Source organism: Fibroporia radiculosa (assembly GCF_000313525.1).
Source record: "Fibroporia radiculosa TFFH 294 genomic supercontigs, scaffold12046, whole genome shotgun sequence".
Classification (NCBI taxonomy): domain Eukaryota; kingdom Fungi; phylum Basidiomycota; class Agaricomycetes; order Polyporales; family Fibroporiaceae; genus Fibroporia; species Fibroporia radiculosa.
The window spans coordinates 9,516-27,468 of record NW_012133472.1 but is presented as its reverse complement, the minus strand read 5'-3'; the positions used below and the strand labels follow the sequence as shown (position 1 = coordinate 27,468).

At 50.9% G+C, this 17,953-nt stretch overlaps 8 protein-coding genes across 8 annotated transcripts; 5 read left to right on the top strand and 3 right to left on the bottom strand.

Annotated features, from left to right (window-relative positions):
- Positions 1 to 2,596: 2,596 nt before the first annotated feature.
- On the top strand, positions 2,597 to 3,743 carry FIBRA_07173 (uncharacterized protein; the record flags this gene model as incomplete). Its single annotated transcript, XM_012328868.1, has 3 exons — positions 2,597 to 2,973; positions 3,027 to 3,315; positions 3,381 to 3,743. 3 exons carry the CDS (start codon positions 2,597 to 2,599, stop codon positions 3,741 to 3,743), a joined length of 1,029 nt encoding a protein of 342 aa, XP_012184258.1.
- Positions 3,744 to 4,814: 1,071 nt separating this feature from the next.
- FIBRA_07172 (uncharacterized protein) lies at positions 4,815 to 6,641 on the bottom strand (the record flags this gene model as incomplete). The annotated part of the gene is made up of 8 exons (XM_012328867.1): positions 4,815 to 5,045; positions 5,106 to 5,298; positions 5,350 to 5,581; positions 5,634 to 5,852; positions 5,902 to 6,024; positions 6,075 to 6,167; positions 6,218 to 6,346; positions 6,398 to 6,641. The coding sequence occupies 8 exons, from the start codon at positions 6,639 to 6,641 to the stop codon at positions 4,815 to 4,817; spliced, it is 1,464 nt and encodes a 487-aa protein (XP_012184257.1).
- Positions 6,642 to 8,701: 2,060 nt separating this feature from the next.
- FIBRA_07171 (uncharacterized protein) lies at positions 8,702 to 9,818 on the top strand (the record flags this gene model as incomplete). The annotated part of the gene is made up of 3 exons (XM_012328866.1): positions 8,702 to 9,075; positions 9,130 to 9,418; positions 9,474 to 9,818. 3 exons carry the CDS (start codon positions 8,702 to 8,704, stop codon positions 9,816 to 9,818), a joined length of 1,008 nt encoding a protein of 335 aa, XP_012184256.1.
- Positions 9,819 to 11,038: 1,220 nt separating this feature from the next.
- On the top strand, positions 11,039 to 12,427 carry FIBRA_07170 (uncharacterized protein; the record flags this gene model as incomplete). The annotated part of the gene is made up of 1 exon (XM_012328865.1): positions 11,039 to 12,427. The coding sequence occupies one exon, from the start codon at positions 11,039 to 11,041 to the stop codon at positions 12,425 to 12,427; it is 1,389 nt and encodes a 462-aa protein (XP_012184255.1).
- A 713-nt stretch (positions 12,428 to 13,140) lies between these two features.
- Positions 13,141 to 14,585, bottom strand: FIBRA_07169 (uncharacterized protein; the record flags this gene model as incomplete). The annotated part of the gene is made up of 3 exons (XM_012328864.1): positions 13,141 to 14,116; positions 14,174 to 14,347; positions 14,401 to 14,585. 3 exons carry the CDS (start codon positions 14,583 to 14,585, stop codon positions 13,141 to 13,143), a joined length of 1,335 nt encoding a protein of 444 aa, XP_012184254.1.
- Positions 14,586 to 14,822: 237 nt separating this feature from the next.
- On the top strand, positions 14,823 to 15,939 carry FIBRA_07168 (uncharacterized protein; the record flags this gene model as incomplete). The annotated part of the gene is made up of 3 exons (XM_012328863.1): positions 14,823 to 15,213; positions 15,265 to 15,467; positions 15,520 to 15,939. 3 exons carry the CDS (start codon positions 14,823 to 14,825, stop codon positions 15,937 to 15,939), a joined length of 1,014 nt encoding a protein of 337 aa, XP_012184253.1.
- Positions 15,940 to 16,318: 379 nt separating this feature from the next.
- FIBRA_07167 (uncharacterized protein) lies at positions 16,319 to 16,761 on the bottom strand (the record flags this gene model as incomplete). The annotated part of the gene is made up of 3 exons (XM_012328862.1): positions 16,319 to 16,552; positions 16,601 to 16,686; positions 16,743 to 16,761. 3 exons carry the CDS (start codon positions 16,759 to 16,761, stop codon positions 16,319 to 16,321), a joined length of 339 nt encoding a protein of 112 aa, XP_012184252.1.
- Positions 16,762 to 16,965: 204 nt separating this feature from the next.
- FIBRA_07166 (uncharacterized protein) lies at positions 16,966 to 17,869 on the top strand (the record flags this gene model as incomplete). Its single annotated transcript, XM_012328861.1, has 2 exons — positions 16,966 to 17,218; positions 17,343 to 17,869. The coding sequence occupies 2 exons, from the start codon at positions 16,966 to 16,968 to the stop codon at positions 17,867 to 17,869; spliced, it is 780 nt and encodes a 259-aa protein (XP_012184251.1).
- Between the last annotated feature and the right edge of the window lie 84 nt (positions 17,870 to 17,953).

The following is a 17,953-nucleotide window of genomic DNA, read 5'->3' as shown; positions in this document are numbered from 1 at the left end:
ATAGTGGCTTTGCACGAATTTGGTGCCTGTTGGTCGATAGAATTACCGACGTGTCATCCACCATAGTCTGCATCGAATTGAACCTGTGATGGGAGGCATGGGCATCTCACCCTCATGCGATGGCATTACATGGGCGCTATTATATCTGGAAATTCAGAATTATACCAAGCCCGCGCCGTGTATTCTAGGTTGGGTGTTGGCATCGGGATACCTCGATTATTTTGCGCAAACTTCTTACAGCATTTTCCCTGCCGTCTTTCGGCGCGTTTTTGACAGGAGTTCCATATGTTGCTAGTACTAGGATTGGAAGTCGCATCCGCCAGCCGACATTTCTCCTAGAGCTGGAGCCCGGAAGAACCGTCTAGAACGTAGCGAGCAACAAGCTCGGTGACACAGGTATGTTATGGAGTTGGACTGTGAACCTCGGTTCGCAGGCTCCGGCATTCAGTCTGATCGTCCAGCCAGCATCCTGCGGATACTCTGCGAATCTTAGTGTCTTTGCCGTAGCCCATCCCAGGGATGAGGTACAATTGCCGTTCGCTCTATACATGTCACTATATCCTTTGAGATTATATCAATGTCGAAGACTTTATGGACGGCAGGGGGAAAGTCGGTCCTACCCGGCTGCCTATCCGTGAGGTGCGGCTAGTTCCACCACAAAAAGTACAACAACGCTTACCTCATTTCAATCCCGACGCAATCAAGTCAGATAGACTCTCTGACGTGACAAGCGGTCTAGCGCAGAAAGTCTCACTGTTGGTCCATCTGTTGGGGAGCGCAAGGTTGTGGCGCCGGTATTGGATGCGCCGGTAGACATGCGCTAGATTTCTTGCTTCTGATGCGGTGAGGTATTATTGCTCCTTGACCACTACAGGCCTACGCACAGGCAGCAGCTCTTACTAACAGAAGCGTCTAGTCCTGACATCTGTCCTTGCTCATCGTAGGTGTACAGTATAGTACGAATGAGTTCTGTACATATGCTTGTGATGACCACAGAGCCGCCAGTGAAGTCGAATGTAAACCATCATTTGCAATGTCCAAGGTATTGGTACAGGAGATTGCTGGTTCAGAACTCGGAGCTCGTTCCCTTTTTCATCAGAGTGTACGTTCTACATAAATTAGCCGCCATTCCCGCCTTTTGAAACCTTCTAACTTAGCCCGGTAGAGCTTCGATCTTGAGACATGAGTGCCAAGCTGCATCGGCAATTATTCTGCGCCAAAGTGCCTCATTCTGCCAGTGGGTATTCCATAGTACTCATACTTCTCTTTTTGACCCTCGCCGCCATGTCAACAACTGGGACGATTGTTTTTGATGTTTGTCGCTGGAGTTTGTGTTAATGGTATAGATTTCAAATTAACGAGCGTTCCGTGCACGGTGAAATACAAGCAATCCGTTAATATCGGTCGCTTCAAATACTGCGTTTTGGACAAGCGACGAGGGTGGTCCAGACCCTGCCCGTCCTTGTCCCCCTGATTCTTCATATTGGCTCGGAAGGACAGAGAAAAACTTAAAGAGCTGCCCGGTTTCCGCCGCGGCCGCCAATGACATTCAAGCCAAGCACAGCGCCCTATTCATTTGCCACTCGAAGAGAACATGTTGATATGTCCGACAAGGAGTGTTTTTGCGACATGGCTGTTTCAGAAAGGGGTGAACTGTGATACGCGCCTTTAATGGCTCCTCGAGGACTCGAGTCGTTCCTTCTCCGAAGCACTGCGTGGCGCCACGTGAGCCGGATCGAGTGATGCTCTCGATCTCCATCCGAGTCGCGCCACTGACTCATCTCCAGCGCCGTTCAGCTGGCTCGCCATCAGCGATTAACGCTAAGTCCACTGCATACTCCCTCGACGCGCCATTCCACTATACTGGGCGCCGGGCACGAACAGCGGAAGCTACTGTCGACGCTTGAAAGGCCTCGTGGACCGGGAGTTCAGAGAGCCTAGTTCCTGACTGCGCGAAATCCGCCTAGTGTGGACAAAGTAAGGCCCACGTACATGCCGACCAAATAGATGGGATCTGAACATGGACACGTTGATTCCGGATCGTGCGGAGCGTGCGATCCATCTCTCCTCCACCACTCGCTTCCAGGTCCGTCCATTCTCTCTCGAGCAGCCGTCTGGAGACTAGCTACTAGCTCTGGGGTACACCGCCAGCGTAGCCATGAAACGCTCAATTACCTGCTAATTTCTCTTATCGTCCGACCCCACCAGTCCGACAAGTCGGGTTGCATCGGTACCGCCATGCAGAATTTGAGTCCGATTGCATTCTATTATGTACCGCAACGGCGTCGCTCCTCGACACCATCAACTGCGTTCCCGTTTGCTTAACCAAATGGACCAACCTGGGCTGGTTTCAGAATGCTCGTCGGTGGACAGACCAGTCGACGGTGACGGCATAATTCTCCATTTCCCAATCGATCCACTGGGTGGTAGATCTATGCACGGTCTCAATCTCCGAGCTCAAAGTACGTTTCCCGTATTATTTGTTATTGTCATTGTCACACCCACCTGATGCGGTAGTGTGTCATGGGCAGCCGACACTATAAAGGTGCTGCGACTTCAGCAAGTCAACGTCGTCTATCCACCCACCATTCGAGAAATGTCTTCAGCAGCTCGCCAGTTCGTTCTCCCAGACCTTCTCGCCGCTGTCCCGTTCAAGGGGGCTACAAGTCAACACTACACCAAAGCTGCCGCAGAGTCGTCTGCTTGGGTGAACAGCTACAACCTCTTCGGCGACCGCAAGCGGGCCGAGTTCATCCAGGGTAGCAATGAGCTGCTCGTGTCCCACACTTACCCTTACGCCGACTACGAGCAGTTTCGTACTTGCTGCGATTTCGTCAACCTCCTCTTCGTCGTAGACGAGGTCAGCGACGAGCAGAATGGCAAGGATGCTAGGGCGACGGGGGAAGTGTACCTGAATGCCATGCGTCACCAAGACTGGGACGACGGCTCCGCGCTGTCCAAGATGACGAGGGAGTGAGTCCCCGTCTCTCCATTCTCCGCCCCCGGCTCATGTTCAATCTTCCTAGATTCAAGGCGCGTCTTCTTCAGTTTGCGCGGCCGGGCTGTTTCCGTCGCTTCTTGAAACACTGTGAGGACTACGTCGAAAATGTCGCCAAAGAAGCGGAGTATCGCGAGTGCGGCCACGTCCCGAACATGGCGACATTTGAGCCGCTTCGTCGCGAAAATAGCGCCGTCAGGCTCTGTTTCGGTCTGTTCGAATATTGTTATGGAGCCGACCTCCCGGAAGAGGTGTTCGAGGACTCTGTCTTCATGGAGCTCTATTGGGCCGCAGCTGATGTGGTCTGTTGGTCGAACGTATGTATTCATACGCATCATGGCGGAAAAATTTACGAGGCTGACTGTGTTGCTATGTCGAACAGGACATCTACTCCTACAATATGGAGCAAGCGAAGGGGCTTAGCGGGAACAACATTGTCACTGTGCTGATGCAAGAGAAGGGCGTGGACCTTCAAACTGCGTCTAACCTTGTGGGTGTGCACTGCCGTGAACTCATGGACCGGTTCGTCGCTGCGAAGAGCAAATTGCGAAGTTGGGGCCCTGCAGTAGACCCTGCCGTGGCGTTTTATGTGAGGGCGATGGAGCACTGGGTTATCGGAAATCTCGAATGGAGCTTCGAGTCGCAGCGCTACTTTGGCGTCCTGCATGCGCAGGTCAAAGAGACCCGCGTCGTCCACCTCCGACCATGCGCAAGAGAGGACGACGATGATTCGCAAGAAGATTGAGGTATGTCCTCCAACACTCTGGCCTCATGTAGTCGTCTGATACGAAGCTGTATTTTTAGGGCGACGGCCGCTAACCCACCCTATATTGCCCCGAGTCTTCTTGATAGTACGGAGTCCGATGTCATGACTAGGGACGGAGAAGTAGTCTCATCCTATTGTGCCACGCGGCGCGCAGGGCGCTGCCTTTTCTTGTATATTAATGTGTAATAGATCCGAACGATGTAATGAGTTATCGCCGAGTGCACAAATGGTTTCGGTCCGACGTCGGCACTACATCAAGCGCGTACTGCCTCTGTCTACTGTCAGCTGTAACCCCATAGCGTCTGGTGCTGTAGTCCTACCCCAAGAGGAACTTACATCCTCAAGGATTCCCTGCGAGGCCGTGAGCCCATATGCTCGAGCGCTATGACCCGTGCTAGAAGATCCGGAGACAACTGTTCCACTGTGAGCGCGCGATGACGTCCAATTGAAATAGGTAAGATCCGCTCAATTGGATCCTGTTTCCTCGAGCAATGCGACGCACTTAATATCATATAAGTAAGGCACATGGGACATGGCGCGTACCGCTTGTATGGTTAAATCCAAAAATATTAAGTAGTTTCGTCTGAAACAGTACAAATCTCACCCTTCGTGTGGGACCTGGGCCAACTGACAAAACGGCGTAGCGATTTTATTTCACGTGGAGCAAATCCTCAGACGAGATGAACTAGAACAATGATACAAGCATTCCATTCGACATGATGGCAAAAGCCATCTTTTAACTACAAATGTAACAGCCCCTTTGATTAATACTATACAGAGATCGGTGGCGCAGGAATTGAAGGTCGGAGAAAGAGTCCGTCCATAGAAATTCTACAACCGGATGCAACTTTCACCGGTACATCAATGCAAGAATCATCTAGTAAGAAAGGGTGGCGAGATCTGCCAGGCACAAAAGGTGACACTGATCAGGGGGTCGAATGATGCAGGGGCGCGAACAACCAACGGCCCGAGCGTTTTGGTTATAAACTTTTACACGTCTCAGCGAGAGCTTCACTTTTGAGGAAGAGGTGGGAGAGATGGAAAACTGTTCTACGCAGCAGTCGGCACAGGGCTCGATGGTCTGCTTGCAGATGAATCGCGACTGTCCATTGCACCCTCGCGGTGCTTGCGAAGTAAACGATCGAGCGCCTCCTTCTGTCCAACGGCAAGCTCGCCGGACTGGATACCAGAGTGGTAGACGCGGAGGAGCGAGTCAACATCATCCATCGACTGCGTGCGCACATCAGCAAGCTCCTTAATCTTGGCTGTAGCATCCTTAATCTAAATTGGCGAATAGCATCTATCAGTCGCATCACCGGTGAGAAGAAAATTCTGATCTACCTCAGCGTCCGTCAACTTGAGGCCAAGCTGTTCCACACGGCTCTTGACCGCGTTCCAGCCCGTCAATCTGTGTCCAATTGACACATACCGCGTGAGACCAAAATCCTCGGGTTTGAGGATCTCGTAGGTAGACGGGTTGTTCAGAATAGCCTTTGCGTGGATACCGGCCTTGTGAGTGAAAGCACAATATCCACTTGTGTCATGACATCAGTGACGGTTCAAAACGAAAGGGAGAACCACTTACGTGATAGGATTCATGAATGGCACGTTGACCTCAACAGCCTCCGCAACCAAGTTCTCAATCTCACGTAGCATGGGCAGATTGTACTTGCTTTTAACATATTCCGGGTTTGCGGCATAGAGACATGCAATCAACCCTCCCAATGGAGTAATACCAACACGCTCGCCAATGCCAAGAACTGAGGTATCGATGTGTGTTGCGCCGGCTTCCAATGCAGTGTACGCGTTCGCGATCGCTGTATCTCATGCGTGAATTTAATGGAAATAACACTTTGACAATTAACATACCCATCCCAGTGTCGTTGTGAAGGTGGAGCTCAATGTCGCACCTAACGACTCCTCGGAGCGTCCGGACGAGGTCGTAAATTTGGCGAGGGTTAGCGCAACCCACGGTGTCCGCAATGCCGACACGGTTGACACCAATCTTGTCTACGGTCTGGTAGATCGAGAGCAAATCGACGAGATCTGAGCGCAATGAATCCTCCGTGGAGAAACGAACTTCAATACCTAGCAAGATATTTGAGTAAACCCTCTGATCCCTATGATTACAACCTACCCTTGCTCTTGACGAATTCAATTACTTCAATGGCCGTCTTGGTGATGTAAGCCATGTCCTTTCCATGGGAGAATTCGCGAAGGAACGACGATGTCCCGATGACAACGTCGACGCCGTCAACACCTGTTCGATTTCTCAACCAGATCACATAATAAACAAGACAAATCACGAACCAGTTTCGACTGCTATCCGTGCATCGTCCATGTGGCATCGAATGTGCGTAAGAATCTTAGCCTTCAGCCCTAACTTGCAAATAGCCTCACAGTCTATGTAATGATAAGTGAAGCAGGGGCGCTGAGCAAAGAAGCCCACTGACCTCTGCGAGACTGTTCCGAAGCAGCAGGACTCGTGAGCTCAAGGTATTCCACTCCAAAGGCATCAAGAGCCTTGGCGATAGAAATTTTAGTCTTGGTGTCGAAGAAGGCATTCGCAAACTGTTCTCCCTCTACGAGAAGAGTCAGCTGCATGTTCTACTTAGGGACTACCAACTACAGACCTCGCAAAGTGCTCTCGATAATCTTGAAATTTGATATGTTATTCAAGAAATCAGAAGCTCGGGGAGCATATGGATTCCGTCGCTGCTCAGCTGGCTTGCTGGCTCCATTAACGTGGCCGTTCACCCCGTTGGTATGGCCGTTGACTCCGTTGACCTTACCGGAGGATGAGCCATTCGATAGATCGATCGCAACCATCTCGGACGGATTGGCAAGGTTCGAGTCGCCGTTTGCGTGAGGGCACATTTTGAGATGACGGGGGATCGTGAAAGGGGATGTTGGGTGAGGGGAAAGATGTAGAGCCAAGAAATTATGAGAGAAACTTTACCTACTCGCTAGAAAGCTTTAGATTTGACTCAGAGCGAGTCAATGCGTCACGTGCAGGATCTCACAGGCAAAAACCATTCGCCATCGGAGCCCGACGAGCCGGTGAGCCGGTCACCGTTTGTGGACGTTGACCAGCATCTTCCACTCTCCTCTGCCTGATTTGTGGTTCAGTTCCATCTCTAGTCTGGACTTGGTCTAGATTTTAGCTACAACGCAATACAAGCAATCCTGTTAGTCAATCAGTCAGCCTCATACCAGCTTCATTTACCAGGTACCATCATTCAAATCGTGGGCTGAGACTGGCCATCGCGGGTGATCAACCCGACCAGTGAGTGTACCCAGCTCCCCATAGCAGCATTAAATTTGTTCATTACCTACTATTTCCGCATCCGAAACTCGGGAGATTTTCTCCCTGGCTTTAAGCGAGCTTAGAGGAGTTAATTGGGAGCTTACGTCTCATTCCGATCTCTGTTTCGGAGCTCATGATCTCACTGCAGTCATCCCGACCCGCGTTCTGGTATGTCCGAGTCCGTGTAAGGCGTGTCGCCCATGCATGACTGAAACTCATGGTCTTTGTAGCGCTCATAGGATAGCGCCCCAGCTGTAGCACCTGTGCTGAATATTGCTGCTTGCGAAGGGCAGCCGCGGTATCACAATTGAATGCGGGAACACCTTCGATGTTTGCCGTATGTCTTTCGTGTTTTTTTGCCTTAAAATTAGTGTCTTAGGTGGGTAAATGCGGCATTCCTTTGGGATGGATTCGTGACCCTTCGGCCCGATAGTCGACACGCGTCCGCGGACCACTACGTCCGCCCAGTGCAGGAAAGGTATGCAATCAATATGTCCTGAATCTACGGCAACCTATGTACCATTCAGCTGATCGTTGTCGTTTGCATTACAATCACCGTTTAGCGTCCGCTGTCGAACATTACTGGTACCAAAATGTCGGCGACATATCAAGCCCGAACACTCAGGAACAACCTTCATCATTATGGTATGCTGTGAAGTGGTCCTGATTTCTGTGGTATCTTCACAAGCCAAGATAATGATACCGTTTTCGTTCACTATCTCCCACCCCACAGAATCTTAGAGCTGGATAAACATGGTGCATGCAAGGGCGGCTATATAGCAACTTAGTGCTACGATGGAATGCACAGGCTTGGAGCGACTTTTTTCTCGCCGGGTATTCCGGCTTTGAGATTGTGCGCCAAAGTGGTGAGAAATATATCCCATAACTCCAGATCAGAGTATATCTATGTATTCTCCCGTTCTACCAAGACTCTGTCCATCAACCATCCCTCCTAATTTTGATCAGATAAATAATCAATCTGAACTTGTGGCCGAGATGATTTAGCATCGTATTTGGTGCGTGGCCATCGATTTCTCATGTAACGTAGAACTTTATTCGCATTTGCAGAAACGTGAAGTTATGTCACAATTTTATAACTGCCGCGGCTTCGCTACTGGAAAGATCCCTGTTCTTCCGATTCCCTTATACTTGAGTTGCGTATGAGAATGTTTATACCAATTAGGTTTTTGCTAAGATTTTGATCGGAAGGGTAAGTCGCTGTATTGGTCAGAATGCGGCCCTCGAAATTCCGGTCGGCATCAGCTCAATGCTTTTCTTTCTACTCTGTGCATCTAACAAAGCGATTCGCCGAAGGCGACTACAGGATCACGTTCCTGTTCACGGATCGGGGCCATAAACGCCTTCCAGCGGCAGGCGGCAAGGAGCACAGCTTACGGAGCAGCAGTTGGCGCCTATTCCAAGTACGATCGGAAGTGAAGACGAAGGTAGGATGAGTAGACTGAAATCCTGGCAAGCCCGGGTCAAATCATTGCGCTGTCGCTCTCCCTACCACGTTCTAGCGCCAATGCAATTACTTACTTAAGGTGTGTGTTTTCCGCAAGACTTCCTCATCTCCACTGGCACCCACCTCTACAAGCAATTGATTCCTACTTCTTAATTCAACGCCACCATGATCGCCCCCAACCAGTTTATTCTTCCAGACCTTCTCTCCAACGTCCCCTTCAAATCTTCCTTTAACCCTCACTACGAAGAAGCTGCCACTGAGTCCAGCATCTGGATAAATAGCTTCAAAGCCGTGCCAGACCGAAAACGCGCCTTCTTCCTTCAAGGAGGTAGTGAGCTCCTCTGCGCATATGCTTACTGCTATGCGACCCGCGAGCGACTCCGGACAACCTGCGACTTTGTCAACATTTTGTTCACCGTTGATGAAATCAGTGACGAGCAAAATGGGAAAGACGCTCACTCCACCGGTCGCATCTTCCTCAATGCTCTGCGTGACCCTAGCTGGGACGACGGCTCAGTATTGGCCACGATGACTAAAGAGTATGCTCTATCTCAATCCCTTCTCTACTGAATTACTGACAGTTTCTTCCGCAGCTTTCGATCCCGCCTGCTCCAAGTTGATGTGCCTGCTTGTCATCGCCGATTTGTCAAGCATTGCGAAGATTACGTCAACGCTTTTGCTGTCGAGGCGGAGCTTAGGGAGCGGCAGGAGGTCCTCAGCCTTGATGCCTACATGCCTTTGAGACGCGAGAACAGTGCCGTTAGGTTCTGCTTCGGTCTCTTCGGGTATGTCCTCGGCATGGATCTTCCGGACGAAGTCTACGAACACCCAGTAATGGTGCGCATGCATCTCGCGGCGGTAGACATGGTCTGCTGGTCAAACGTAAGTACTGAGGTTCACCAAAGTAACTGACATATCCTAACGGACTAATTTCCAGGATCTCTACTCATATAATATGGAGCAGGCTATGGGACATACGGGAAACAATATCATGACGGTACTCATGAATGAGAAGCGCTGCGATCTCCAGACCGCTGCGGACTACGTCGGCGTCCACTTCAAGACATTGATGGATAGCTTTTTGGCGGACAAAGCCCGACTTCCCTCGTGGGGACCCAAACTAGACCCTGTTGTCGCAAAATTTGTGATGGCTATGGAGAAATGGGTTGCTGGAAATTGCGACTGGAGTTTCGAGACGCAACGATACTTCGGTCCTGCATGCCATGAGGTGAAGCGGACTCGTGTCGTCAGATTGTATCCTAAGCGCACGGAAGCAGATTAGGTTCGTCTTCACACTTGCTCTGCCTAGCTTTGATATGAAACTCATGTAGCTGTAAAATCAGAAAGTTGATATTCCATAGTCTCGACGTCGGTCGCGGTTTCCAGGACACTATTCCCATGACTAATACGCTTGTATTCCCGCAAACCTTACATTTATTCTCCACTACTTATATGTACCAGTAGCTTCTGTTTTTTCGCTGCCATCATCGGCAACTCCACGGGCGCACTAGATAGTATTAATCATGTCGGCCTCTGTACTGTACCCAATGTCACTATTTATCATCAGAAGTGATTATAAACATAATTCGAGTGGATAGTCACTGTATTTTCTCTCAAACATCTATTGCAATTATCCCACAATCCAGCAGCCTTTTACGCCTAGTATACACCTGAGCCCTTGCGAAAAATTTAGTGTATGGCCGAGGGAGGTCCCAGGACTGGTCGGACCCTTGTGGGCAGGGCCACCAATTTCACCATTATTTGAAATGTTGATCTTTCTTGAATTCTGATGTATAAATAGTTGTATTCGTACAAGCTGATGGCGCTTGCCGGTTTGGCTTTATAATATACAAACTTGTCGCGCGCGCTAGTACCCGCTAGTAGTGACTCAAGCACTCATAGCCTCCGGATTGAATGCTGGCAGTCTAAGCGCTACGTGAGACTGTCCGTTCGGATGACCAAGTTCATTAGTGAGATGATATATTGTCAGATTGTTGATATCCGACTTGATTCTTGAACCAGACGCTACCAGTAGACTTCGACTACTTAGGACCTGAATACACTCGGCTGGGACTTGAACGAGTTCTCAGGCTGCGGTATCGAGATCTTTCTTCCCTTCAACCGCAGCAGAACGACTGCGCTGATCCGATGATAGTATAGCTCATGTTAAACGCAGCAAGTGTATACATTGCGTGCATCCATCTGCCATATTTTGACGAGACCGTTCGGTTTCTCAAGTTACACGCCCCATAGGTTCGTTAAAACCAGTCTGGAAGACACAGTACAGTGTTTTGCTGACGCTACACGTTTGATCTGATCATGAAAGCCTCACAAAGACTAGGATTCGCAGACGTGCACAAAATAAGGCACTGACGAGTTTCCCTCCTTTTATCCAAGCCGTTCAAAGCCTCTACGAATGCTGGAAGAACGGAGAGGAGTTGTCAGACCCGCCGGTATGTCTTCGCTCCGTCTAGTCTACTATCATCTCGGTATTTCATCTCCATGATTGGCTCATTTCCAGGTTTGTTGGAAAGGTGGTACATCACCCGCCATTACCTTGGAATATGCCCCAGTGTTGCCATCTCTGCTCAGTACATAGGAAAGGACGGCGAAAGGCTCGACAAAGCGACGTTGTTTTCTGCACTGAAGCAAGTCATTCTCAGACACGGTGCTCTGAGCGTACGAATATCTGGAGAGACTTCAGAGAAGCCGCTCTATATACGCCTCAGCAACGTCAACCTCGATGATATTGTCGAATTTTCCGACGCTCATGATCTTTCTGAGGCTCTCGATGTGCAGGTTCGTCGAGGGTTCGACACAACTACCGACTCCCCCCTCTGGCGCCTCCAGGTGTTTAGGGACGGCACAGTCATCTTCGTCTTTCATCATGCGATTTGCGATGGACAGAGCGGCTTAGCGTTTCATCGCGCACTGCTGAAAGCTCTTAACGACACTCAGGCTGACCATCCCGCGGCTACCGAGCCATCGGTAGTATCTATACCTGATAATACTACCCTAGTGGAACCCCTTGAACATCTAACGGATTTGTCCGTGTCGATCCTCAGCTTCTGTTGCGCACTACTTCAACTCTTCGTACCCGAGTCGTGGACAGCGGACCGTTCCACTTGGACAGGTAATCCTGTCCCCGCTGTCGAAAAACTGGACGCTCAGGTCAGACTGTTATCTTACTCCCACGTCGACGCAGCGCGGGTAATCGACATTTGTCGTGCTAATAAGTCGACCATAACATCATACATCCACACGCTATCAACGCTGATAATTTCCCATCTCCTAAATGCTGGTCAAATAATTGAGGGTGCGACTGACAGCATCTCCACTACTATCCCGATCTCGTCGCGGCATTTGACCAACACGTCCGCAGACGAGATGTGCGTTCATATTTCTGTCCTCCATCAATACGCTCCGCTCATTCCGTCACTGATTGCGGACAAGCCTGTCTCGCAGTGGATGGCACAGTTCCCTTGGGATACTGCAACGAACTTGACGACGAATCTGCGACAGGAACGAATGCAGGTGCCTAAGCGTGTAGGGTTTCTCAAATATCTGAACGACATCGGTGCCTTCATGCGGCGCCCTCTTGGAAAGAAGCGCAAGGACACGTTGGAGATATCCAACGTAGGGCGGCTTATGTTAGACGATGGGACCTCCGTTGATGGGATCCGTAAGCCACATCCATGGAGTATTGAACACATGTATTTCATACAGGCCCATCCGGCATCGACAGCAGCCGTACATATCAACATGGTGGGAACTCCGAGTGGTGGGCTGGGATTCACTATCACATGGGGGCAAGATGCGATAGAGGATGCCTTTGGAGATGCTTTTGTGGATATGCTGAAGGAAGCGATGGATGAGTTGTTGGATAACTAAAATTCTCGTATGATACCGAGGCTAACTTCTGTTCTAAAACTTCTTCCCTCGTGGGATTTTGCTTTCTCTGGTGCCTTTGACCTATCTAGATAGACTGCACTTCAAACAGGATATCCAAACGCCTTTGCGATCAGTGCAATTATAGCGGTAGATGGAGAATACCAATTGTATCACTCCCTTCTTTCCAAATGTGAACCATGTTGATCGACAACTCAATCGGCCTACAGATCTCCAGATTTCATCTTTTGCTCACCCGTTGCAGACAACACGTTCTCGTGCTAGAGAATGCTACCCGGCAAGTTTGATGAGATTACTTGGAACCTATTGCCAATTGTTAACACCGCGATATATTCAAGTTGACACACTTCTCACCTATCTAACTGTTTTCTGCATAAATCAACCCGAGTCCATATCTTATAGATAATTAGAAAGTTCACTCTTTCTAGCCCATCTGCTTAGATGAAAACGCTTGATCACTTCGCAGTACTGCCAATGACCTAATAGAGTCATCCTGCCACTCGAGATCCGACATAAACCCAGTCAACTTGAAAGGAAGAAATCGATGAGTAACATTGCACATCTCCATGAGTACAAATGATACAGTCTATGGTCAGTCGAAACCCTCGGCATCGATCGAGCAGTCTCGTTTTTCGCTTGCCGTATACATCTAGATGCTACGACAGCATCCCCCAAACCACCTATGAAGACGAAAACTACCATCTGATAATCTCCGCCTCGGCTTCGCCAAACATGCTCGTTTTCTTGACGTCGAATCCCTCTTCCGGTTCTTCTGCTACATCAACGCCTTCGGAGGTTCGATAGTAGTCAGGAAGTTCCCGCCTCAAGAATCGCATAATATGACCGTTGATGAGCTCGAACTCTAGCAAAAACCCATCGTGGCCTTCGGGAGAAGGAATGATGACGCACTCTGCGCCTGGGATGTGCTCCGCAATTTCACGCTGTTCAGACGGAGTAAAGAGCCCATCGGTTTCAATGCCAATCACGAGGGCGCGAGGAGGTAACATTGCCAGGACACGCGCGAGAGCATGAGACTCATCCTCGTCGGGAGAGCGCAAGCGGCCGCGCGCGACGTCGTGCGTGTCCAGTTTGCGGGTGATGTGGATGTAGCAGTTCGCGTCGAACCGCGAGATAAACTTGTCGCCCTGGTAGCGCAGATACGATTGCGCGGTAAAGATCGGGTTTCGGGGGGTAGGAGAGATCGGATTCTGACTGTCTGCGGCCAAAATTGGCGACGATCGTCTGCGCTGGCCGTCATTGTGCGCTGCAATCGCATCATCAACGCCCACCGTAACGGGAGAGCGCGGGGGCGTCGGCACCGCGTCAATTGTGGGATTCTGCGACTTGCGCCCGAAGCGCCGTTCGAACGAATCGCGAGACCGAAAAGTGAGAAGGGCGGCCATCCTCGCCGCCGCAAGACCAGAGGCTGGCTGGGACTTGTAATAGCCGTCTTCGTACACAGGATCACTGTATATGCTTTGGCGTTGCGCTTCGCCCCAGCTGATGCACCAGGCAGAATGCCGCGCGGATGTCGCAATCGGGATGATGTGCCGGACAAAACCTGGTGGTGTGCACAGTGGCCATTCCAGTATGGCCATTCCACCCATGGACCCTCCAATAGCGACTGCTACGGAGGAAACGCCGAGGTGGTCTAGCACAAGTTTGTGCAGTCTAGCACCAGCTGGTTAGAACAAAACAGTGACGGAAGTGGGATGTAGCAATCCATACCGGACGTCATCGCGGATTGTCGTCGCAGGAAACTCTGGACCATATAGCCGGCCGGTATCAGGGTTGGTGGTAACTGGAGACGCAGACCCATACGGCGATCCCAGAACGTTTCCGCAGAAGACAAAGTAACGGTTAGGGTCGAAGGCTTTTCCCCGGCCCATAAGTGGGCCCCACCTGCGTGCGTGCATTAGAAGGGGTTTCAAAGTCTATAGAAGCATTGTACATACCAGTCTACCACGTCTGAGCTCCCAGTGAATGCATGACAAATTATCATGACGTTGTCTCTGCTCTCATTCAGTTTTCCCCATGTCTTGTACGCGACGGGGACATCTCTAAGCACATATCCAGACTCGAGCGTGAAGGAGGGTATGGTGTGGATTTCCTGCGCTATGAGCGAGGAGAAGGGCGACATGGTAGGGGTTCAAGACAAATTCAGCGAGGTCGCGAGCTTCCAATGGGTGAGCGATAAAATGACTCGGTCCCGGTGGTGATTATGGGACGATTAAAATTCTGGAGGCCATTGGCACGAGGCTTTTATACGGCTTTGAGAGCGTGCGAGGACATTCCTGCTAGCCATGGGTGTGACGTGGGGATGATTGAAGGCATGCATTGGTGCCGGGGTGGGAGCGAGTCGTCGCGCTGTACGGTCATGCTCGCAGCTATGCTCGGGGTCGTTTCATCACTGTCTAAACTGCGGCTAATCAGTACCTTGTTTGCTCTGTCGCTACCTGTCTTCCTAGTCTCGCGGCATCTCTTGCGCATTCAACGCCGTGTAAAGCAGGTTCCGAGGACGTATGAGCGCGTACTAATCCTCGGAGGCTCAAGTGGGATCGGGCGGGCTCTCGCACACGAGTATGCCGCAAGAGGGGCACGAGTGTGTATCACAGCACGAAGAGAAGAGGAACTCAGGAAAGTCGTAGAGGAATGCAACGCATTGCCCATAGTTCCGAACAGTAAAGATGAAGCGAGGATTTTCAGTGTCGTCACTGACTTTACAAACGTTGAGGATATGGTGCATCTACGGACAGCTGTGGAAGACGGTGTGTGAACATGCATATTTGGCTTCTTCCGCTAACTCATTTGCCTCTTAGAGTGGCAGGGCGTCGATACATTGATTATATGCGCTGGTGTCTCCGCATTGCGACCCCTGATGGAGGTCGCCGGGCTCGAAAGGGACGGACGCATTTTCACTCCTTCCCAGGCCACTTTAGAGGGTATTCAGAAGACAGTGGACATAGCCGACAAAGCAGCGAAGGTCAACTATATGGGTCCACTGATATCTGCTGTGACCTTCGTGCGTTTATTTTCTAAAGTATTGCCCATCTATATAAACGCAGGCTATGCAGATACCTCTCTTGCAAAGGAGCTCGCTCGCGCCCTCCGTTCTACTAATATCGACGATGGCAGCTCTTGTCCCAGCACCTACACGCTCGCTTTACGCGTCGACGAAGGCAGCATCCCTCCTGCTGTTCCAGGCATTGGCCATCGAGCACCCTCTCATTAGATTCTCGTTCGCGATACCTGCAACAGTGAAAGGTAACTTTCGCGCTTCTGCTGTTGACGGTGGGATCCCACGCGAGTACGATCCTAACGAGATCGGAATCACGCCAAAGGACGTCGCACGAAGGTGTGCGCGTGCCATCGACGCGGGTGAGAAGTATGTCTTCATGCCGTACTTATACAGCAAATTTGGACACTGGGCGTACTGGCTGGCACCTACATTTGTAGAATGGAGGGCTGGGTTGAAGTATCATTTCGCGGCATAATGCCATTGATCGAACCCAGTGTTATATTAGCATCTTTGTGAGATAGAATTTATTACAAGCATGCATGATGAAAGGACTCAATTCAATGGCACGAAGGATATTTTGGATCAGTGGTGTCAAGATTGACCATTTCCAGCGACCGCAGGCCGTCCTGATTTCAGATGACCCTTCTTTCGCACCGTGTCTCGGTGTGCACGGCTTCGCAATTCAGATCGCAATAAGGCATAGCGCATTTCTTGCACTTATACTTTCCCCAATAACCACAGACAGAGCACAACAAGCGTGGGGGTTCGCTGGGCGGTGATGCAACTGCCGTATAGTAAGTTGGCACGCCTGGGGGGTAACTGGCAATGCCCTATGTAGTGGTGTCAGTACGATACTAGGTCGAATCTGGGTTCAGTCTGACCGATTCATCGAGGAGGGCAGAGAGATTCTTCTTGTACAAGACTGCGGTTCTCACGTTCATGGTGGACTTTTTCTTCCTTTTCCCGTCCCATTCACGTTTGTCGGATATTGTCTGGCGCGCCCGGCCCTTCACGGAGCGACTACCCAGGGTTTCGTCATCGTCTTCGAATCCCGGGAAGGCCGATGAGGGTTCTGCGTAGTTTGAGCGCTGCAAATAGCGTCAGGCCACTGGTCGTATCTTGCGGTGGCTGGTTACCTCTAGCTCGTCGAGATGCCGCTTTGTGCGCTTTGCAATTACCTCTGGGTCCACTGGTGCGGATGCAGCCTGAGCCTGGCGCGTAGCTGGCAATGAGAAAAGCAGTGAGAGACAGAGCGAGAGCGGGGGAAAGCAGACGCACGCTGCCGCCGGGGAGGCATGGTAGGGGAGGCGAGGAGCTCGCGTATGCGAGCTTGGACGATGGCGCGATATGAGTCGATCACATGCACGCGACTTGGTGCTCACGGAATGGCGAGACTTTCCCTCCTCCATTTTCCACCCGTCCTTTGACTCGTACGCCCGGTACAAGTGCCAGCGAGTCGAGCCCGTCCGCTTCATCTCCCCTCCCTCTTGCGATTTCCACCATGTCCGACGATTCCGACAAGAAAATACCTGTGTACGACCTCCCGACCCCAGAGTCTGAATCGCCCTCACTGCCGCGTTCTCGCCAGCCGTATCGTTTTTCTACTCTCATAGCTACAGTAGAGACCCCAAATGCAGGCCATCAGGATCAGCATGGCAGCTCCAGCGTCCCAATCTACCAGACAGCCACTTTTAAGGGTGTGGGTGGCCAGTACGATTACTCCAGGAGCGGAAACCCCACACGAACTCATTTGGGTGAGTGTCAATCTTGGTTCATTCGGACGTGGCACTTCGCTATGGAGTGCACGTCTCTGGTCCAGCCTAGGCTTTTCGTCCGCCTAGCACCGCCGAATGGGTGTGGTACTGATATCTGCCCTAGAACATCACATTGCGAAGATATCATCCGCTGAACATGCCTTTGTCGTATCATCTGGCATGGCAGCGCTCGATATAATTACTCGCATCCTCAAGCCCGGCTGCGAGGTCATCGCCGGAGACGATCTCTACGGAGGCACGAACCGCTTGCTCACTTTCCTCCGCACAAATATGGGCGTGACTGTGCACCACGTCGACACCACTCAGGCAACCACGGTTGTTCCGTACCTGAGTCCTGGAAAGACATCCATGGTTCTTCTCGAGACTCCGACGAACCCGCTGCTCAAGGTTGTTGATATTGCGCGCATCAGCGCGTTGGTGAAGGAGAGATGCCCAGACGCGATCATCGTTGTAGACAACACGATGATGAGCCCGTACCTGCAGCGCCCTCTCGAACACGGTGCAGATATTGTATATGACAGTGCGACGAAGTATCTCAGTGGGCACCATGACTTAATGGCCGGGGTCATTACGTGTAACCGCGACGATTTAGCCAAGGTGAGTCAGGATCTATTACACAAAAAGAATTAAGCATGAACCATCGTCACAATATGTAGCACATGGCATTCACAATCAACTCCGTCGGAAATGCTCTCGCTCCGTTCGATTCTTTCC